The sequence below is a fragment of the Rutidosis leptorrhynchoides genome, chromosome 8, assembly GCF_046630445.1.
Source record: "Rutidosis leptorrhynchoides isolate AG116_Rl617_1_P2 chromosome 8, CSIRO_AGI_Rlap_v1, whole genome shotgun sequence".
Lineage (NCBI taxonomy): Eukaryota > Viridiplantae > Streptophyta > Magnoliopsida > Asterales > Asteraceae > Rutidosis > Rutidosis leptorrhynchoides.
Genome location: NC_092340.1, coordinates 367,797,326 through 367,822,423, shown reverse-complemented (window position 1 = coordinate 367,822,423; position 25,098 = coordinate 367,797,326). Strand labels below are relative to the sequence as shown.

Sequence of the window (25,098 nt, the reverse complement as noted above, 5' to 3'; positions counted from 1 at the left end):
CAGGTTGTCTTTATAAATTCTAATAGTGCATAAAATAAGTTTAAGTGTCATCATCATCATCATTCATCATCATGAAAGCTAAGTAAGTTCGTCAAGAATAGAGATCAAAACAATAGGATGACTTCGGTCAGCTGCTACGACATCTACGTAAATCAGAAAGATGCATAATCAGTGGATATGGATCCGTATACGTGTCCTCTAGTTGTTGACCAATTTCTAGACTCAAACTCGTCTTAGTTTGACCGTGGTGATGATCTAAGTGCGAGTAGGTCCGAATTTTCAGCACAACGTTACAAAGGAGTATTGACTTTCGGAAGGTCATAAATCCTAAACCGTAACTCGGATTAAGACGAGGCCTAAACAGAAAATCATCTACTCGAACCGAACTAACTAAAAATCAACTTTCCAGTAGCCCAGGTGGTCTGATCAGATACGAAAATCAGTGGACAAGTGCTCCGGTGGGGTTCTTGGTGCATGATGCTCATCACGGTTCTCATCCTTGATGCTTGTAGCTTCAAGTGTACAACTCGTTGATGGTTTAGCATCACTTTTGACCAAGATTCACCATCAATACACAATATGTTAAGGCCAAGTAAGAACACAACTCATTCATGAGTCTTAGATGGATGATGAACCAAGGTTACATCATATCCTTAGTCTTAACACAATTTCAATTCACAATAACAACTAAAGCTACAAACTTCACATCAATTCAACAAGTGTAAGCACAATCTAAGTCAAATGAGGTAATGGAACCCTAAGCTAGAGAGCTTAGATCCATTTCACACAAGTTACAAGGTTACAAAGCTAGAAAGCTTGAACCTTTAAGTATTCTTGAAGATCTTGAAGCATAAAGCTTGGATCTTGAAGATACATGAAGATTACAAACAAAAGTTTGAATCTTTTCAAAAAAATAACAAGATCAAAGCAAAAAGAACTTAGATCTAACAAACAGATATGAAGATTCAAGCTAGAAAGCTTGCATCTTGTTTGTTCTTGAAGATCTTGAAGCATAAAGCTTGGATCTTGAAGATGCATGAAGATTACAAACAAAAGTTTGAATCTTTATCACAAAATAGAAAGATTAAAGTATAAAAGAAGTAGATCTACAAAAGATATGAAGATTCAAGCTAGAAAGCTTGAATCTTCCATGTTCTTGAAAGATTCATGCTTGAATCAACAAGATATAAGTAAGATCAAAGCTAAAAGGAACTTGGTCTCCATAAGAATGATGATGATGTACACGAAAATGATGAAGAAAAGAGGAAGAAAAAGGAAAACTTACAAGTATGGAAAAAAAGAAAGAACAAGTGTGTGAAAAACCAAAATGATCAAGTGTAAAATGGGAGGTAACTGGCTAGTATTTAAAGGCAAATGAAATGACAAGGATTGATGACATGGACAAGGCCATGGTGGCCGTGGGTTTTGGGTAGGGGGGAGGGAGACACAACTTTGCTTTTAGGATAATGGTTGTCTAAAGTGTGTCCTTATGCTAGAATCCCATGTGACAAAGTTGATAATCCTTATCCATTATGCTAGTATGACTCATTAATTAATTTATTTATTATTTATTTATTATTATGGGCCACTAGTAATAATACTTGAGCTGATTAATTGGGTTACTAGCTAGAGTAGGGTGGGCTTGAGTCCAACAAGGTAGAAAGTCCAACAAGACTAGCTATTGGGCTTTAGCAATTAAATAAATAAAATTAAGCATCCAAAAGCCCAGGTAATTATTATTATAAAATAATAATTAATATTTCGCAGTCCAAAAGTTCCGGTTTTGACAAAAGTCAAACGTGCGCTCAGTCCGCGGTTTATTCGTAACGGCAAGTAACACTAACGGTTATAAAAGCATCCAATGTACAAGTTAAGTATCCTACGTACTCTAAGGCACGTTTTAACATATAATTGGAAGTAAACCACGTATATCAAGTTTCCAGAGTATAAAGTAACACAGTACGCACAGATACGCAGTTTCGCTAAAATACAAAGCACAAAAGCAAGTCGAAAAAGTCGGGTCGTTACAGAATATGAGACAACGCAGGTGGATTGAACTGTTGAATGATTATGATTTTGAGATTCGATACCACCCGGGGAAGGCGAATGTGGTAGCCGACGCTTTGAGTAGAAAGGACAGAGAACCTATACGGGTAAAAGCTATGAATATAATTATTCATACTAACCTTACTACTCAATTAAAGGAGGCACAACAGGGGGTTGTAAAAGAAGTAAAGTTAAAGAATGAGATACCCAAAGGATTAGAGAAACATCTTAATATTCGGGAAGGCAGAACCCAATATAGGACTGATAGAATTTGGGTACCAAGGTTTGGAGATGTGAGAGAAATGGTACTTAAAGAAGCACATAAAACCAGATATTCAATACATCCCGAAGCGGGGAAGATGTATAAAGATCTCAAGAAACACTTTTGGTGGCCGGGTATGAAAGCTGATATTGCTAAATATGTAGGAGAATGTTTGACGTGTTCTAAGGTCAAAGCTGAACATCAGAAACCATCAGGTCTACTACAACAACCTGAAATCCCGGAATGGAAATGGGAAAACATTACCATGGATTTCATTACTAAATTGCCAAGGACTGTAAGTGGTTATAATACAATTTGGGTAATAGTTGATCGTCTCACCAAGTCAGCACACTTCCTGCCAAGGAGAGAAGATGACAAAATGGAGAAGTTGGCACGATTATATTTGAAGGAGGTTGTCTCCAGACATGGAATACCCATCTCTATTATCTCTGATAGGGATGGTAGATTTGTTTCAAGGTTCTGGCAGACGTTGCAACAAGCATTGGGGACTCGTCTAGACATGAGTACTGCCAATCATCCACAAACTGATGGGCAGAGTGAAAGGACAATACAAACGCTTGAAGATATGCTACGAGCATGTGTTATTGATTTCGGAAACAGTTGAGATCGACACCTACCGTTAGCAGAATTTTTCTACAACAACAGTTATCATTCTAGTATTGAGATGGCGCCTTTTGATGCACTTTATGTTAGAAAGTGCAGGTCTCCGATTTGTTAGAATGAAGTGGGGGATAGACAGATTACGGGTCCGGAGATAATACAAGAAACTATCGAGAAAATCATCCGATTCAACAACGATTGAAAACCGCCCAGAGTCGACAAAAGAGCTACGCGGACAGTAAAAGAAAAGATATAGAGTTTGAAATTGGAGAAATGGTCATGCTTAAGGTTTCACCTTGGAAAGGCGTTGTTCGATTTGGTAAACGGGGGAAACTAAATCCAAGGTACATTGGACCATTCAAGATTATAGATCGTGTCGAACCAGTAGCTTACCAACTGGAGCTACCTCAACAACTCGCGGCTGTACATAACACTTTCCACGTCTCGAATTTGAAGAAATGTTTTGCTAAAGAAGATCTCACTATTCTGTTGGATGAAATCCAAATCAATGAAAAACTTCAATTCATTGAAGAACCCGTCGAAATAATGGATCATGAGGTTAAGAGACTTAAGCAAAACAAGATACCGATTGTTAAGGTTCTATGGAATGCTCGTAGAGGACCCGAGTTCAACTGGGAGCGTGAATATTAGATGAAGAAGAAATACCCGCATCTATTTCCAGAAGATTCGTCAACACCTTCAACAGCTTAAAATTTCGGGACGAAATTTATTTAACGGGTAGGTACTGTAGTGACCCGAACTTTTCCATGTTTATATATATTAATTGAGATTGATATTTACATGACTAAATGTTTCCAACATGTTAAGCAATCAAACTTGTTAAGACTTGATTAAATGAAATAAGTTTCATATAGACAATTGATCACCCAAGTTGACCGGCTATTCATGAACGTTACAAAATTGTAAAAACTACATGTTGTGGTATATATAGACATATATATATATATATATATGGTTGACATGAGATTATGATGAGTAAGTATCTCACTAAGTATATTAACAATGTGTGATATACATAAGAAATGAGATTACTAAGTTAAGAAACTCGAAATGATATATATAACGATTATCGTTATGATAACGTCTACTAAATATATATGTATCATATTAAGATATTGATACACTATATTTAACATGATAAAATGATATTTAAATATATCATTAAGTGTGTTAACAATGAACTACATATGTAAAAACAAGACTACTAACTCAAGAATTACGAAACGAGACTTATATGTAACGATTATCGTTGTAACTATATTTTAACATATATATCATATTAAGAGATATTCATACATCATAATATCATGATAATATAATAATTTAACATCTCATTTGATATAATAAACATTGGGTTAACAACATTAATTGAGATCGTTAACTTAAAGGTTTCAAAACAACACTTACATGTAACGACTAACGAAGACTTAACGACTCTATTAGAATGTATATACATGTTGTGTTTTGATATGTATTCTTACACTTTTGAAAGACTTCAAGACATATATCAAAGTACTTCTACTTAACAAAAATTCTTACAATTACATCCTCGTTCAGTTTCATCAACAATTCTACTCGTATGCACCCGTATTCGTACTCGTACAATACACAGCTTTTAGATGTATGTACTATTGGTATATACACTCCAATGATCAGCTCTTAGCAGCCCATTTGAGTCACCTAACATATGTGGAAACCATCATTTGGCAACTAGCATGAAATATCTCATAAAATTACAAAAATATTAGTAATCATTCATGACTTATTTACATGAAAACAAAATTACATATCCTTTATATCTAAATATACCAACGACCAAAAACACCTACAAATACTTTCATTCTTCAATTTTCTTCATCTAAGTGATCTCTCTCAAGTTATATCTTCAAGTTCTAAGTGTTCTTCATAAATTCCATAAGTATAGTTTCATAAAACTCAAGAATACTTCCAAGTTTGCAAGTCTACTTCCAAGCTTTCTAATCCATTCCAAGTAATCATCTAAGATTAAGAAACCTTTATTAATTACAGTAGTTTATCTTTCTAATACAAGGTAATATTCATATTCAAAATTTGATTCAATTTCTACAACTATAACAATCTTATTTCGAGTGAAAATCTTACTTGAACTGTTTTCGTGTCATGATTCTGCTTCAAGAACTTTCAAGCCATTCAAGGATCCTTTGAAGCTAGATCCATTTTTCTAATTTCCAGTAGTTTTATCCAGAAAACTTGAGGTAGTAATGATGTTCATAACATCATTCGATTCATACATATAAAGCTATCTTATTCGAAGGTTTAAACTTGTAATTACTAGAACATAGTTTAGTTAATTCTAAACTTGTTCGCAAACAAAAGTTAATCCTTCTAACTTGACTTTTAAAATCAACTAAACACATGTTCTATATATATATATGATATGCTAACTTAATGATTTAAAACCTGGAAACACGATGAACACCATAAAATCGGATATACGCCGTCGTAGTGAAACCGGGGGCTGTTTTGGTTTGGATAATTAAAAACTATGATAAACTTTGATTTAAAAGTTGTTCTTATGGGAAAATGATTTTTCATATGAACATGAAACTATATCCAAAAATCTTGGTTAAACTCAAAGTGAAAGTATGTTTTTCAAAATGGTCATCAAGATGTCGTTCTTTCGACGAAAATGACTACCTCTTTAGTAATTAACATGTAACTTAAATTTCTGACTATAAACTTATAATTTTTATGTTTGGATTCTTAAATTAGATTTCAATATGAAACCATAGCAATTTAATTCACTCAAACTGGATTTAAAATGAAGAAGTTATGGGTAAAACAAGATTGGATATTTTTGATCTTTTTAGCTACGGGAAATGTTTAACAAATCTATACAAATCATATCCTAGCTAACTTATATTGTATTATACATGTATTCTAATATATTATGTAATCTTGTGATACCATAGACACGTATGCAAATGTTTTGACATATCATATCGACCCATGTATATATATTATTTGGAACAACTATAGACACTCTATATGCAGTAATGTTGGAGTTAGCTATACAGGGTTGAGGTTGATTCCAAATATATATATACTTTGAGTTGTGATCTAGCCTGAGATGTGCATACACTAGGTCGTGGATTGATTCAAGATAATATATATCGATTTATTTCTGTACATCTAACTGTGGACAACTAGTTGTAGGTTACTAACGAGGACAGCTGACTTAATACACTCAAAACTTTAAAACATAATAAAAATGGTTGTAATTATATTTTGATCATACTTTGATATATATGTACATATTTGTATAGGTTCGTGAATCGATCCGTGGCCAAGTCTTATTTCCGAGGAAGGAAATATCCGTGAAAGTGAGTTATAGTCCCACTTTTAAAATCTAATATTTTTGGGATGAGATTACATGCAGGTTTTATAAATGATTTACAAAATAGACACAAGTACACGAAACTACATTCTATGGTTGAATTATCGAAATCGAATATGCCCCTTTTTATTAAGTCTGGTAATCTAAGAATTAGGGAACAGACACCCTAATTGACGCGAATCCTAAAGATAGATCTATTGGGCCTAACAAACCATATCCAAAGTACCGGATGCTATAGTACTTCAAAATTTATATCATATCCGAAGGGTGTCCCGGAATGATGGGGATATTCTTATATATGCATCTTGTTAATGTCGATTACCAGGTGTTCACCATATGAATGATTTTTATCTCTATGTACGGGATGTGTATTGAAATATGAAATCTTGTGGTCTATTGTTACGATTTGATATATATAGGTTAAACCTATAACTCACCAACATTTTTGTTGACGTGTAAAGAATGTTTATTCTCAGGTGAATACTAAGAGCTTCCGCTGTTGCATACTAAAATAAGGACAAGATTTGGAGTCCATGTTTGTATAATATTGTGTAAAAACTGCATTCAAGAAACATATGTCGATGTAATATATTTCTATTGTAAACCATTATGTAATGGTCGTGTGTAAAAAGTATATTTTAGATTATCATTATTTGATAATCTACGTAATGTTTTTAAAACCTTTATTGATAAAATAAAGGTTATGGTTGTTTTAAAAATGAATGCAGTCTTTGAAAAACTTCTCATGTAGAGGTCAAAACCTCGCAACGAAATCAATTAATATGGAACATTTATAATCAATATGAACGGGACATTTCACGTACAAGCCGCCGAGCCTAGTGTTACCATTCTGGTTTACCTTGTTGATGATATGTCATTGTACTTAGGTTGATGCTAGATACCTATGACTGTTAGGATAATTCCATTCACTTAGCTTTATGCTAACCCCCTACAGTTCCTCCCTTGCAGGTTAAACTTTGCATGCTATAGTTTTGGGAGTGGTTGCTTTTGGATATGTTTGACAGGCTACACTCTGATGTTTATATTTTGATACCTATATGTGTGTAAAAGCTTTTTGTTAACGTAACACCTGGATGACTGTAATAACTATGGTTTAGTTAATTACTACATATGGTTTGTAAATATCAATATATTATGTTTTCGCTGTGATTTAAAAAAATGTATGGTGTTACAAGTTGGTATCAGAGCGTAGGTTTAGCAACGTGTACACATGGATGTCATGTTCCCAAACCTTGCTTATGTTGTGTCAAACATATCCGTGGGGTAGAGTTAAGTGAATGTGGAAGTTGTATGTAAGTCTTAGGTACTAACAAGTTATCCACTAAGCTTTGGTGAGATGATGTGCAGTACAGGTTAAAGATGACTGACGAACAACAGAATGTTCATGCTCCCCCGACCCCTGGTATCTTCAGAGCTCCGACAGAGGGTGAAATTTCAGATGAAGATCAAGGAGATTACATCCAGAGGTTAGAAAGTGAGCTACAGGAAGCTCGGGAAAAGATTACAGAACTAGAAAATACTCTTCCTACACGTGACTTAAGAGCAAATGTGGAACCGCCACCTCCTGGTTTCCCATTCCCCCAACGTGGGCCTGCATCCACTGGAAATTCATCTCAGCAACAACAACAGTACCAGTTTCCATTACCTCCTCAATTCCAAACACCACAGCCTAACCAGATACCCCTCCAAAGTGGAAACCAATATCCTAACCATTTTATGTACACTTACCCATTACAAATGATACCGCAACCAGTTGCTGAACCCGAAAGAAATGTACATTCAAACAATTCATGGATTGTAAACCCCCAGAGTATTCTGGAAGTACAAACCTGACAGACACCTTAGATTGGCTGCGTGAAGTAGATCGAGCATTGGATGCTTGTCAATGCGAACCTAAATTACGTGTTACTTATGCAAGCCGACTTCTGAAAAATAAAGCAATGGCCTGGTGGGATTCTTTGACTACCCAGGTTTCAAAAGAAAAGTTAAGTCAAGTCACGTGGGAACAATTTTTAGCAAAGGTGTGCGAGCAATACTGTACTCCGTATGATATCTCCAAAATGAAGCGAGAGTTTATGAATTTTAGAATGACTGAGCAGATGTCAATTGATGAAGTGATCGAAAAGTACACAGACAAACTCCGCTTTGTACAACAATGGCTTCCTGACGAACAATCCAGAATTGATTAGTTTGTTGAAATGATTCTGCCCGAGTACCGATCAATGGTGAGATTAGCAACAACCTTACCTCAAGCGTTTGCTATGGCAAGAATGGTAGAAGGAGACGTCAAAGCCACCAAGAGTAAACAGAGAGAGCAGATGTCGCAACCAAAACAAGAGATAAGCCAGACGAGCCAAATGAGTAGTAAATCTAGAAGATCTCATGGTAACCAACAAAGAGGTAGGGTTACTCAAAGCAGTGGTAGTAATTTGAGTCAAAATACTTGGAGCAATGCGTGTAGGTCAACATACGCTGGTCCCTGTACAGAGTCGACAAAAAGGTGTATAAGGTGTGGAGCGATGGGTCATGATGTTCAAGTTTGTTCATTTCGAGAAAATGTTTGTTGGAATTGCAAAAAAACTAGGTCATCGATCAGCTAATTGTCCTTCTGTAAGGCGAGCGAGCTCTGGGGTAGGGGTCGGAGCAAGAACAATGTCAGTCGAAGGATCATCTGCTTCTTCAACGGGATAGAAGCGAAAGAATCCTCCACCACCTGAAGCAAGATCCTTTCAAATGTCGGTTGATACAGCTACTGAAACCGACGATGCGATTACCGGTATGTTTTTGATAAATTCTTTGCCGGCTCGTGTGTTATTTGATTGTGGAGCAAATCGCTCTTTTATGTCTGTTACACTATGTGATAAGTTGAAGTTGCCTATCAACGTATTATCTGAACATTTAAGAATAGAAGTGGGTGATGGTAGAACAGTTCCAATCACAACCTCTGTGTCTGGAGTAACCATTGAAATAGATGGGAATGAATTCCCTATGACTTGTCTTATTATGCCTATACCGATCTTTGATGTCGTATTAGGTTTGGATTGGTTAGGCCGCCATAAGGCAAGTATAAAATGCAAGAAAATAATTCATTTTCCTTTGGCCGATGGGACACGTGCTATGGCCTGAGGTGAACGGGGAGGGTTTAATTGTCCATTAATTTCGATGATGAAAGCTAAGAAATCATTAGCCAAGGGGTGTGATTCGTTTCTAGCATATGTGATCAACACAAAAAAAAAGAGAAGAAATCCGTGTCTGATATCCCGATAGTGTCCGAATTCCTAGAAGTCTTCCCAGATGAATTGTCGGGTTTACCGACAGTTAGGGAAGTAGAATATAAAATCGAGTTGTTGCCAGGATCCACACCAGTTGCTAAAGCTCCGTATCGATTAGCACCGTTTGAGATTCGTGATATGATGTCGCAAATTCATGAGTTGCTAGATCGTGGGTTTATTCAGCCAAGTTCTTTACCATGGGGTGCTCCAGTGTTGTTTGTGAAGAAGAAAGACGGAACTCTCCGTATGTGCATTGATTACCGAGAACTAAATAAAAGAACGGTGAAGAACAAGTACCCGTTGCCGAAAATTGATGATCTGTTTGATCAGCTACAAGGGACATCGTACTTCTCTAAAATTGATCTACGATCAGGTTATCACCAAGTTCGAGTAGCCGAGGAAGATATTCCAAAGAAAGCTTTTCGTATAAGATACGATCACTACGAGTTTTTAGTTATGCCGTTCGGGTTGACAAATGCGCCAGCAATATTCATGGATTTAATGAATCGGGTGTGCAGACAGTTTCTCGACAAATTCGTGATAGTATTTATCGATGATATTTTGATTTATTCAAAGACAGAATCAGAACACGCTACACATCTTAGACAAGTGTTAGAACTATTGAAACTGTCATACCCCGTCCTAATCCATCTGGACGAAGTCACCAACATCTGGTCCCATTGCGATGATCGACTCCAAGTAACGTCTCTAAAATGAGCAAATGCACAGCGGAAGATTTCTTTCATACATGAGAATAAACATGCTTTAAAGTGTCAACCAAAAGGTTAGTGAGTTCATAAGTTTATCGTAAACAATAAAATTCATCATTTTGATAGACCACAAGATTTAAATGCTGCATGGTACAAATGGGCCCGAATCATACACCCACCTGTAATGTACATGTGATATCTTTTAAATACAGTACACCTTTCTCGTGTACGAAATCCATTTTTCATAAATCTTAGTAACCGTACACATATCTCGTGCACAAAATATAATACACATAACCTGTATATAAAAATCATTCTCTCGATACATCACATTCACATCAATTGGTGGCAATTATCATGTCCACATAATTCAATGGTGGCAATTATCATGTCCACATAATTCAATGGTGGCAATTATCATGTCCACATAATTCAATGGTGGCAATTATCATGTCTACATAATTCAATAATAATCCGCAGAACTTCTGTCTGCATAATAATTCATTCGAGGAATGTTTTGCTTGTGTCTATCTCGTCAAACATTTATCAAAGCATTTCATGTATTCGCAGTTCAAAATATATTTCAAAAGCATTTAATAAAGCAGTTGTAAAAATAGCGCATGTATTCTCAGTCTCAAAAATGTAAAGAGTAAAAGGGAAATCAAATGAACTCACAATACTGTATTTTGTAGTAAAAATACATATGACGGCATTGAACAACTGAACAATGCAGGGTTGGCCTCGGATTCACGAACCTATTATTCAATCATGTAAATTAATACATGTAATGGTAATCGAACAAATATATATATATATATATTATTAGTGATTTTATTTGTTATTTTATATCATGTGTTTTATTAATAACTTAATTAGATATGTTTATCTTTATATAGATAATTAACATTTATCACAAAAGTAATAATATGGTTAGGTTTTATGTCATAAATATATTTTTATATAGAAAATCTTCATTAGATATATTAATAGTACTAATAATAATAATGATAAAAATAATGCTAATTATGATACAAATTATGGTAATTCTAATAATAATAATAATAATGATAATTTTAATATAAATGATAAAGATAGTACTAATAATAATAATGTTTGTGATGATAATTCTAATAACGTTTAATGATAATACTAATAATTATGATATAATTTTGTTAATAATAACAATAATAATAATAATAATAATAATAATAATAATAATAATAATAATAATAATAATAATAATAATAATAATAATAATAATAAGTAAACTACCTCAAAGAAGTAGTCCTTAAAAAAAATGCCAAATTCCAGGTTTGAACTCAAGACCTCTCGCTTATTAATTGCCTTCGAAACCACTCATCCACTTGTTACCTTCTTATTACTAATCACGTTTTAATCTTTATAACTTAAATGAAACCGTTGAGTTTGCAATTCGGCCCAATTTGCCTCAAGAGCCCAACTAATTAAGAACCAGCCCACTAATCAAATCCCATATTCTAAATCCAATTAAATCAAAATGGCCCAACCTAAAAACCCAAAATTAATTCGATTTCTCCCTTTTTTTTATCTGTTTTCTAAGATGCCACCTGGTAAACAAAAATAAACAATATCATCTTCACTTTTTCTTCACGTTACCACCATCATTATTTAACATGTCTTCCTCTGTTCCTGTAGCGACAAAAATAGCAGCTGCTATATACAGTTTTGTGTTTACAAGGCTCAAAAAGAAAACCCAATAAAGATTGAAACAACTCACGAATATATATCAAGTGGGGTTTGTTTGTTGATTGTCAGCCACAAAAGGAAACTAGCATGCACCCAACATTACCTTTTGTTTATTAGCAAATGGGTTTTAAAAATAAAAGCAAAATATACATATATATATATATATATATATATATATATATATATATATATATATATATATATATATATATATGTATATATATATAGCGGTTTGTTGAGGGATTCGAACAAGAAACAGATGACAGAACTTTATACGCGTAGAAACAGTTGTTGCGAGTTGCAGGTGGGTTTTAAATGGAGTGTACAGCAGCAATCTTCAGTGCATATTTTTGTTTGAAAAGAAGAAAGAGAGAGAGAGAGAGAGAGAGAGAGAGAGAGAGAGAGAGAGAGAGGATGAGAGAGAGAGAGAGAGAGAGATGTGGGTGGTGTTCATAAAGTGATCGTGAGTGGTTGTAGGTTGAAGATGGTAACAGTGGTGAGGGTGGTTGTACGAAGGGTGGTGTAAGTTGAGATGAAGAAGAGATGGTGGTATGGTGTTTGATTAGAACATAAGTAACGAGTATAACTGCTATCTTGGTGGTGATGATTCGACGGTTGTAGTGATAAAAAGAGGTAGAGAATGAGAGTGAAATGGTGGTGATTATGAACATGGTAGGATAAATCCATATGTCTGCATATATATGTATGTTAAAGTTTTGTTGATGAGTTATGGAGTTATATCGAAGATCGGTCAATTAACGTATACATGTAATCCTGCATAAAGCGAATGACTCATGAACCAGCTTTCATGGACCCAGTAACCGATCACTCAAAACTAAATAGGCCTGAGAAATTATGTTCACGTGTATTGGGGCGTATGAGGAAATACGGTGGTGATGTAAGTTTCGGGATGATGATAAAAGAATAGATGGTGGTGATTGTCATTTGATTTGTGAGGCTTTCAAGCATGGCAGCTGCAGTTCTACCTAGCCATGTTCTTGGTTTGTTAACAAAATCAAATTAGAGGTATAAGTAGTAGTGATTTGTATCACAATGATAGAGAGGTGGTGGAAGTGAAGTGTGGCGGTTTTTTGTGGTTGTAGGGTGGCGGATTGAGGTGAGGGAGTTGGTGGTCTACATGGTGTGGTGATGGTGGTTTGGAAGATGGCCGAGAGTGGAGATGAAGAAAAATGATGCATGATTGGATTCATATAGAAGGTGACGAGCATATGCATGTGTTATATGTATATGTATATTATAATTATAAGTATATATATAAAGACAGATAGATAATAGGTTGAGGTTCTGAAGAGTTAAAAAGTAACACAGTAACACAAATAGAAATCTCAAGTTAATTAAAACGTGTGGAGTACAGAATATAACTCTGCCGACAGTTTCAACACGCGGAGTGTTTCGTACTCTGTTGCTAATCAGTGACGGATAAAAGTCTGTGGAAAAATTCCAAAATTTTAAATTAACTATATTTATTTATTTTGGTCATTATGGTATAAAATTCGATCATTAACTATTAAATAAAAATTACACCCCTGTCCGCACTCTATTTCAGGTAAAAATATGAAAAGTGTTAAAATTTAACAATTAGCTCATAAATACATTTTTAATAAGTCTATAATTTATATCTCTCATTTTTGGATCATCTGTTTATTTTAAAATCACATAAGTTCAAATTTAACTTGCTTATACGACCATCAAATGATGAACGAGTGCTACTATCGTTTACTAAATGAGTTCGAAATCAATATATATATATATATATATATATATATATATATATATATATATATATATATATATATATATATATATATATATATATATATATATATATATATATTCAATAAACTTTATATACATATATATATAGATTTATTTTAATTATAAATTTTATTATATCTTATTTTATTTTATTTTTACAAAAATTAATTCTAATAACTAATAATATAATATAATATTTCAAATTATATTTTGAATTAATATATATATATATATATATATATATATATATATATATATATATATATATATATATATATATTGTTAAATATATATGTATCTACTTACAAATAGTTGTTCGTGAATCGTCGGGAATGGTCGAAGGTCAATTGAATATATGAAACAGTTCCAAAATTTTCGAGACTCAACATTTCAGTCTTTGCTTATCGTGTCGAAATCATATAAAGATCAAGTTTAAATTTGGTCGGAAATTTCCGGGTCATCACAGAAACGAGAAAGGCTGTACGCCAAATTTTCTAAATGTGAGTTCTGGTTAAGAGAAGTACAGTTTTTGGGTCACGTTATCTGCCAAGAGGGTATCAAAGTCGATCCATCTAAAATATAAGCGGTAATGAATTGGAATTCACCGAAGACTCCGACAGAGATTAAGAGTTTTCTGGGTTTAGCCGGTTATTAACGAAGATTTATTAAAGATCTCTCAAAGATGTCCATTGACCAAGTTGACCAGGAAAGATGTAACTTTTCGATGGAGCGATGAACAAGAAAATGCCTTTCAGACATTGAAACGGTTATTGTGTCAAGCTCTGATTTTAGCATTACCTGAGGGTACGGAAGGTTTCGTTGTGTATTGTGATGTGTCATTAGCTTGATTGGGTTGTGTATTAATGCAGAGAGAGAAAGTTATTGCCTATGTCTCAAAATAGTTGAAAACTCATGAGAAGAATTATCCGACACATGATCTAGAATTAGCTGCGGTTGTATTTGCATTAAAATTATGGAGAAATTATCTTTACGGCACTCATTGTGTGATTTGTACTGACCATAAGAGTCTTCAGGATATCTTTTCGCAGAAAGAGTTAAACATGCGTCAGAGACGGTGGCAAGAGCTGATCAAGGATTATGATTGTGAGATTCGTTATCATCCAGGAAAGGCAAATGTCGTTGCAGATGCTTTGAGTCGAAAGAAATCTACTGACAATGTGAAATTCATGCGAATTGAGATTGTGTCAGACTTGATTGATCGATTAAAGATAGCACAATTAGAATCCTTGAAGGATGAACATTTGAAATCTGAGATATTAGTAAAGCGAAAAGTGGATTTAATTGACGATTCTCGTGGATTAAAGACTTTGAGTAACAGAATTTGGGTTCCTTTGCTTGGAGGATTGTGAAAGGACCCGTTCATATACATTATAAACGATTCACAATAGTTGATTACATCACGAGGTATTTGACCTCTATATGATACATTTTACGAACATTGCATTCGTTTTTAAAAGACAAACTTTCTCTACATCGAAAATTGACGGCATGCATACCATTTCATAATACATCCAACTATAATTGACTTAATAATAATCTTGATGAACTCAACGACTCGAATGCAACGTCTTTCGAAATATGCCATGAATGACTCCAAATAATATCTCTAAAATGAGCAAATGCACAGCGGAAGATTTCCTTAATACCTGAGAATAAACATGCTTTAAAGTGTCAACCAAAAGGTTGGTGAGTTCATTAGTTTATCATAATCATTCATTTCCATAATTTTAATAGACCACAAGATTTTCATTTTTTTTTTCGTTTCAATATACATCTCATATCAGGCATTTCGCACAAACTGCATAGAGATAAAAATCATTCATATGGTGAACACCTGGTAATCGACATTAATAAAACGCATCTAGAATATCCCCATCATTCCGGGACTCTCATCGGACATGATAAAATCGAAGTACTAAAACATCTGTAACCCGGATGGGGTTTGTTAGGCCCAATAGATCTATCTTTAGGATTCACGTCAATTAGGGTTTCTGTTCCCTAATTCTTAGATTACCAGACTAAAAAGGGTGATATTCGATTCGATAATCCAACCATAGAATGTAGTTTCGATTACTTGTGTCTATTTTGTAAAATATTTATAAAAGCAGCGCATGTATTCTCAGTCCCAAAAATATATATTGCAAAAGCATTTAAAAGGGGAGCAAATGAAACTCACAATACTGTATTTCGTAGTAAAAATACATATGACGTCATTCAACAATGCAGGGTTGACCTCGGATTCACGAACCTATATCATGTATATATATATATATTAACACATATAGTCTAAATCAATCAAATGTATATATATTTACTAGTGGTTTAATTTTTATTTTAATCATGTATTTCATTAATAACTTATTTATATATATATATATATATATATATATATATATATATATATATATATATATATATATATATATATATTGCATATCTTAAATAAATAATTAATATTTATTATAGAAATATTAATATAGTTATGTTATATAGTTATGTTATATGTATTAAATAAGTTTTTATATAACTAATTTTTATTGGGTAAAATAATAATAAAAAGTTGTATCTTTATATAATAATACTAATAATGATAATAATAATGTTAATAATGATAATACTAATAATAATAATAATAATAATAATAATAATAATAATAATAATAATAATAATAATAATAATAATAATAATAATAATAATGATGATGATGATAATAATAAAAATAATGATACTTGTGTTAATAAAAATAATAATGATAAAATAATAATAATAATAATTATACTTTTAATATTAATAATAATAATAATGATAAGTTTAATAAAAAATGATAATTTTACTAATAATGATAACTTTAATAAAAATGATATTTTTTTATAAAAAGTGATGATTTTAATGATAATACTAATAATAATTTAAATGATAATTTTATTTAATCATGACTTAATTGTATTTATATTCATTTTTACTCATAAATGTACTTATAACTATACTCATCGGTAGTAATTACCTTAACTATATTCATGATCACTGATGTTATGCGAGGTGTATATGAAATAGCTTATATTTTACTAGGAAGTACTATTAAATACGATACAATTTTACACAAGATATTTATTTATTTATAGAATGGATATACTTAAACCTTGCTACAACACTTATAGGCAGTGTACCTAATCGTACAGTAGTGTAGTTTTTAGTAAGTCCAGTTCGTTCCACAGGGAATCTTTTAATCAAAGCTTAACGCTTTATTAGTTTAATTTATAAAAATACGAATATATATATAAGTAATATTATTATTATAAAGGGGGGTTTTTACCGTTTAATGACCGGTTTGTCGATTTTAAAACTTTAGTCGCAGTTAAAACCAAATGTAAAATATTAAATAAATAAAAGACTTAATTTAAAGCGTAAAGTAAATAACGATAATGAAATTGCGATAAATAAAAGTGCGATAAAATAAACTTAAAAAATACGATAATTAAAAGTGCAATTAAATACAATAACAATAAATAAAAGTGCGATAATTAGAAGTGCAATTAAATATAAAATAAAGGAAATTAAATATGAAATAAAAGAATTATGCTTATTTAAACTCCCGTAATCATGGTGTTTGACGTGTTGATTTTAGTTTTATGCCCATGGGTTAATTGTCCCTTGTCCTGGATTATTTAATATGTCCGTCTGGTTTTTGTCCATAACAGTCCATCAGTCATAAATATAAAGTGCGAGTATCCTCGTCAAATTATCCTTATACCCGAAGTTAAATATTCCAACTAATTGGGGACTTAAACTGTAACAAGATTTTAATACTTTGTTTAATAATTACACCAGGTTATCGACTGCGTGTAACCCAAGGTTTTAATACTTTGTTAATAATTATGCCAAGTGTCCTTGTACATAATTTCACCCCTGTTTTAATAATTCTAGTGACTATTAATCCATTCCCGTGTCCGGTTAAATGAACGATTATTCGTACGTATAAATACCCCGCCCATCGTGTCCGATCGAGTGTATATGGTTATTTATAGGGACGTCCAATTGTAAATCTTTATATTAAAATTAACAAACTATCATTTAGTTAAACAAATATAAAGCCCATTAATAGCCCATAGTCTAATTTCCAAAAGTGTCGTTTTTTTGTCCAAACCCCAATTATGGTACAAAGCCCAATTACCCAATTTTAGTAATTAGCCCAACATCATGATTACTTTGGATTAAATAAGCATAATAATAACTTAGCTACGAGACATTAAATTAAAAAGGTTGAACATAACTTACAATGATTAAAAATAGCGTAGCGTTACACGGACAGAATTTTGACTTACACCCTTACAACATTCGCTAACATACCCTTACTATTAGAATTAAAATTAAAATTAAAATTAAAATATAAATATATATATATATATATATATATATATATATATATATATATTACGTATATATTGAGAGAGAGAGATAGATTATATGATATATTCATATTTTTACGATCAGAATGCGTTGCCTTTTATAGGAATTTTCGTCCAGGTGATCTCCGCGACTCGCGGCATTTTCCTTCTTCAAACTCCGCAACTCGCGGAGTTTGATTTTACAGCTCACCCAGCTTTGGCTCTTTGTTTGCCGACGGATTTTTAATATAAATATAATATATAAATAATTTTAAGAATTATTTAAATATTAAATTATATTTATGTGCATAGTTGACTCGTAATTTTTATTCCGTTGCGTCGAGCGTTGAGAGTTGACTCATGTCCCGGTTCCGGATTTTCGAACGTCCTTGCGTACAATTTAATATCTTGTACTTTGCGTTTTGAATCTTGTACTCTTGTAATTTTGAGACGTTTCTTATCAATAATTGGAACCTCTTTGATTGTATTTTGTACTTTTGAGCTTTTTGGTCGTTTGCGTCTTCAATTCGTCGAGTCTGTCTTTTGTCTTCACCTTTTATTATTTAAACGAATATCACTTGTAAATAGAACAATTGCAACTAAAAGCTTGTCTTTCTTGAGGAATAATGCTATGAAATATATGTTCGTTTTTAGCATTATCAAATATTCCCACACTTGAGCGTTGCTTGTCCTCAAGCAATATAGTCTTGAAATACTAGAATCACTTCTTTATTCTTCACACTTTGTACATCAGTGATTTCTTTACGGCGGTATAAACAATGGTAGTAACGATGTGGTTTACAGTCCCACATGACTATAAAAATTTAGATCCTTTAAGGAAATTGGATCTTTATGAAAACATTTGATCTTTTGAAAATTCAATCTAGCTTTTACCCTAGATAAGTTTTCCGGAATAACCCTTCACCGGTGTTTGCAAATTCTTTTTGTGAGTTTGGTGGGTTTCAGATTTGAAAATTTTAGCTTAAAACTTGTGGTTTTGTGTCACCCACTTGCTAACCTTGTATTAGGAAAGCAACACGTCCAGTATACTTGCTCCGTATATTACATTTCGGCAAACTACCATCCGGTTGTAAAGGAAAGCGTTGAACAAGCAACTGTTAAGGCAATGTTCCCTAACATGCTTTTGATTATGGTCTATAACGTGTCGGACGCAATTACTATCCATTGTAGGAGTAATAGTAAAGCTCACCCTTATAATTTATCGGTCTGGCACAAGGTCCTGTCTTTGACCATGCTATGCAACCACCGTTCTTACGGTTGACACCTGATTTGGTTCAAGTGACCTAATGAATTCCAGGTGAATTCCTAGGATTTTACGTTCAATGGTAATGAACGCATTGAAAATAGGTTTTCAGAAAATAAATCGGTTTGTAATTTTGATCAAAATATTTTCTCGTTCAAGCTCGAGTTTAGATATCATCGAATTCCATGAGTTTGTAATTCTCAATCTTTAAGGTCAATCTCAAGGATTGAGTAATATCAGTCTTAAAAGCTGATTTTTGATCTTTAAGGAGATTATCCTTTCTGGGGATCTGATTCATTAGTCTTATCCAGCTAATTTGCACGGTGCCCCCCCATTGTACGAGAAAAATCCTTCTCATGGTTAGGATAAATCTGACCACTTGGCGACCCTGTTTTATGCTGAGGTCCGTGGATTTCCTGCTGATTTTAGAGATGACTTTTCTAGATTTTTCATCAACCTACAGCTGGTCTGGATGACAACTTCATGACCTAAATCAAGAAGCGCGTGTCTTTTTCGGAAGACTTTACTTCCTTTTAATGATGGAATTGATTCATCGTGTAGATCCATCTCTTCTTTTCTTTCATTGGGTAAAACAGTTAATTTAGTCCAAAACAAAAGTATCTTCAATTATTTGTACAAAAATATGTGATATATATTTTGAATAACTTGGTGAAAATTTCCCACACTTGGCTTTTATTTTCCTTTTTATTGTCCTCTATTTCATTTTAAATGAATTCTAACATTTTGGTTTATTTCTCAATTTATGTCCTTTCCGAGGTAACAATAATTTCGGTGTTAAAACCTAGTTTTATCATTCATAAATATGTATAAACATGATTTTGAGTTCATTTAATTGAAAATTTTGAAAAATTTTACTAGAATTGGGTAGTCAGTATATAAGACTAGGGCTGTTCTTTATTATCAGAGAGCACTAGATTCTAATACAACTACTGCTTTACTAGTATTTTTAATGGTAACCAAGTGTTTAAGATAAAAATTTTAAAAATCCGAAAGAATTTAACTCCTTCCCACACTTAAGATCTTGCAATGCCCTCATTTGCAAGAAATCATTAACAATTTAAATTATTGAGGGTGATTAGCGTAGAAATGATTAAATTTTACCAAAGTTTCCAAACATATTGTTGTTTGTGTTGAATGATAAATGGTGCACATCATTTGTTCATTCCGTGTTGTTGTTATTTCTCATATATTTTGCATCTTGTCGTCAAAATTAGTTGGTTTTGCTGAACTTAATGCCAGTCTTTGAAAATGCGTTGTTTTACCCTGTTGTGTACATAAGATAAACTGCAAACATATATACATATTTTTGAAGTTTGGTATATTACCCCACATTCAAAAATTATTAAAATCTAATAATAAAAGTTAGAAAATTATAAAAACTATTACAATATTAACATAAGTATTAAATGTATCAACATTACAAATTATAAAATAAATAAAACTAAGTAGACTAGGGATGATACTGATACCAGTAGGGGTTCCATGCATAACCGTATGTGTTATAGAATGCTTCGACTGGGTTATACGTAGGATACGGTGGTTGGATCTCTATAGACCAGGGAGGAAATACGGGCGATGGAGTAGGAATATAGTTTCTACCTACATGTTGGCAATGAGCTATGATTTGGTTTTGATGAACTTGCCAATCTTCAAATGCTCGATGTCTAGCATTTTCATACTCTTGTGAAGCTATAAACCTTTGCATTTCTGTCATTTCATTTCCCCCTCCCACATTACCTGGCTGTTGGTTTCTCTCAACCTGTGGATGTCTACCATTATATCGTACTGCGGCGTTATTTCGCCTTTTCAAAACCTTCGCACCATGGTATACATTTAAACCTATTGTATCGCGGGGTTCTGGTTCTTCAATTAATAATCCCCCCGACTTATATCCACATTGAGATACTCAGCAATTAGTGTAATAAATATACCACCTCCTATTATACTGTGTGGTCTCATCCCCCTAACCATAGCTGATAAATAATAACCCACACAATACGGTATACTTACAGCGCTTTGTGGGTCTCGAATACACATGTGGTAAAACAAATCTTGTTCATTTACCTTTTCCTTATTCTTACCTCTTTGTGTAATCGAATTAGCTAAAAACCTATGAATTACTCTTAATTCAGCTCTATCTATATCCAAATAAGAGTAATTTCCCCCTTTAAATCGGTGATGGCTAGTCATTTGACTCCATACACCATGTGTATCAAAATTTTCATCAATCTTTCTACCATTTAATATCAACCCTCTACAATCGGCATATGCTAACTCCTCAGGCGTATATATACGTAAAGCCTGAGCCATGTCTAGTAAAGACATGTGGCGCATCGAACCTCCTAACAAAAATCTAATAAAAGATCGATCGGTTAAAGTAGCTACCCGATCATTTATTTCTATACTACACAATAATTCTTCACACCATACTTTATATACAGGTCTACGCATGTTGAATAAACGTACCCAATCGTTAAAAATAGAATTACCATACCTCTGTGCAAGCAATTCCCTAATTGGCCCGGCCAATTCTACGGCTTCTAATGGTTCCCATTCTATTACCCTAGGTACTTCAACAGCTTTAGAATGAAGAGTATGCAAGCCCCTTTGGTATTTTGGATAATCTATCCAACGTCTGTCAAATCTCAAGTTCGGGTGCAACTCTTCCAAGTGCATATCAGAAAATGTCATAACTGGATGAGGTATATCTTGTTTGTAGTAGTTATCCACCTCCTGTTGTTCCGCATTCTCAGCAGGAGCATTGCGAGCTTGGGATGAAGATTCACCCATTTCAGTCGTTTTCCTTGAGTAATTCCTTGATAGCATCCTTCTTAACATGATTTTAGTAAAAGATTTGATGAAAAATGGTTAAAAATTGCGAATTTGGTGTGTGTTTTTCGGTATTTTCGGGTGTATTTTCGCAGTAAAATGGGGTGTGGTGTGGGTGCAACTGATCTGTTCGGCCTTTTATTTTTTTTCTGTATTTTCGGTCCTCCGCGAGTCGCGGCATTTGGCCCTTTCAAATACCGCGAGTCGCGGTGTTTTTTTTTATAAGCCTTAACTTATAAAACAAATATAAAATAAATTTAAAATTTTATTTTCCTTTGTTTTAGGACGAGGTCGTTTCGGATCGATGTCCTAGTCCGTCCTTCGACAAAATTTTAAAATTTGTCTTTTTGTAGCGATTGTTTTAAAAGCTAAGATTTTTGGGTTTTTTTAATGTTTTTGGCATACTTTAATTCAATAAGATTAAAAATAATGATAATAAAAGTTCTCGTCCCTCCCTCGGGTAAACCAATTTCGGTTCAAAGACCTAGTCTTCAACTTACGACGAATTTTAAAAATCATATTTTTAACTTAGCGAAATAAAGTAAATTTTTGTTTTTAAATTTACACCAAACTTAAATTTAAAATGCATAAAATTAAAAATTCACACCAAACTTAATTAAAAATTCATATTATAAATTCACACCAAACTTATATTTAATTTTGTTGTTATACATACAAACTTATATTAAAAATATTAAAATTTTTCAAATATTGACAAACTTAAATATATTGATCTTACAAAGTTCACAATATTAATTTAAGATTTATATATTAATTTTAAAAATATGGTAAAAATAAAATTAAAAATCTTTTTGGCTTTTATCCCACTTTAATCAATCAAATATTATCAAAAATATACGCCCCTCTTTTCGGTAAAGTAATTTCGGTTCCATGACCTAATTTAACTCATGACGAATTTTTGAAATATTTTGGGTTGATTGATTAAAGATATTTATACCTTAAGAATAAACATTAAATTTCGCAGTGATGTAATAAATTTTTGAATGATATCAATAATTTCGGTCGCCAAACCTAATTTTATTCAATACCAATTTAATACTTTATAGCGAACAAATTAGCGTTTATTATCAAAAGGTTAAAAATAAAAAAATAAAAACTTTACAGACTTACCTGTGAGATAGTATTCTTAGTTATATGATCTATCCCACTCATAAGATAGTCGGTTTAATTGGTTTTCCATAGCTACAAAGGCGTAACCTCGAGCATTCAATGATTTTTCTTCTAAACATATGAACTGTCCGTCTCTGCATAAAGTAACAAATTCGGTGTTTGAATATGTTTGATTATTTGAACATTTACCTCCATGTGACCATTTTCCGCATTTGTGACATCTTTCAAGGTGTCGTGCTCTTCTTTTCGCTGCGGATTTTGATTTTCCTTTACCAAATTGTAACTTATTATCTTCGCATCTAGATTCTTTTCTTACGCCGTCCAATCTTTCTCTGATTACTGATACTAGATCACTCGGAAGTGTGTCATTATTAAGTTTAGTGATCAAAGCGTGTAGCATTAGACCATGGTTTAGTTCACAGGAAGTCTTCATTTCGTAAAAACCTAAAAAAATAAAAATTCAGAATGGGGGTAGAAGACTAGTTCTTTAGGGTCTGCTAGGGAAAGACCATTCGGGTTCCATTTTCGAGAACTACACGAAAACAGACAATCTAACTCTAACAGAAATACATATTATCCTTTAAAGACTTGATTCTCCCCACACTTAGTTAGCTGTGGTATCGAAATTGTGATTAACTTCGTTGTCGACTTCCATCGGACTATCTATGTAATGTTTAACTCTGTGACCATTAACCTTAAATTCAATTCCATTTGAATTTATTAATTCTATCGTTCCGTATGGGAAAACTCTTTTGACTATGAATGGTCCAGACCATCTTGATTTCAATTTTCTAGGAAATAGCTTGAATCGTGAATTGAAAAGAAGAACTCTGTCTCCTTCTTTAAATTCTTTTGAACTTCTGATTCTTTTATCATGCCATTTCTTCGTTCTTTCCTTATAGATTAACGAATTTTCGTATGCTTCTTGTCTTAATTCTTCTAATTCGTTTAATTGACTTAACCGTAGACGTCCAGCTTCATGTAAGTCAAGATTACATGTCTTCAAAGCCCAAAATGCTTTGTGTTCAATTTCTACTGGAAGATGACATGCTTTTCCATAAACAAGTCTAAAAGGTGTGGTTCCAATTGGAGTTTTGTAGGCTGTTCTAAAAGTCCAGAGTGCATCCTCCAACTTAATGGACCATTCCTTCGGATTTGATCCTACGGTTTTTTCTAGAATACATTTTAAAGCTCGGTTGGTATTTTCAACTTGTCCACTTGTTTGTGGATGATATGCGGTGGAGATTTTATGAGTTACTCCATATCTTTTGAGAACTTTCTCAAGTTGATTATTACAGAAATGAGTACCCCGATCACTTATTAAAGCTTTCGGTGTTCCAAACCTTGCAAAAAGACGTTTTAAAAAGTTGACTACAACTCGTGCATTGTTAGTTGGGAGTGCTTGTGCTTTCGCCCATTTAGATACATAATCAATGGCTACGAGAATATATAGATTATTATGAGATTTTGGAAATGGACCCATAAAGTCAATACCCCAAATGTCAAATACTTCACATACTTGAATGACATTTTGTGGCATTTCATCACGTTGACTTATTTTTCCGGCCCTTTGACAAGCATCACAGGATTTGCAAAGAAGGTGTGCGTCTTTGTAAA

The 25,098-nt window shown here is 33.0% G+C and overlaps 1 protein-coding gene across 1 annotated transcript; it reads left to right on the top strand.

Moving 5' to 3' along the window:
• Positions 1-9,080: 9,080 nt before the first annotated feature.
• LOC139864719 (uncharacterized) lies at positions 9,081-10,176 on the top strand. The gene is made up of 3 exons (XM_071853290.1): positions 9,081-9,411; positions 9,585-9,834; positions 9,993-10,176. Exons 1-3 carry the CDS (start codon positions 9,081-9,083, stop codon positions 10,174-10,176), a joined length of 765 nt encoding a protein of 254 aa, XP_071709391.1.
• The last annotated feature ends 14,922 nt before the right edge of the window (positions 10,177-25,098 follow it).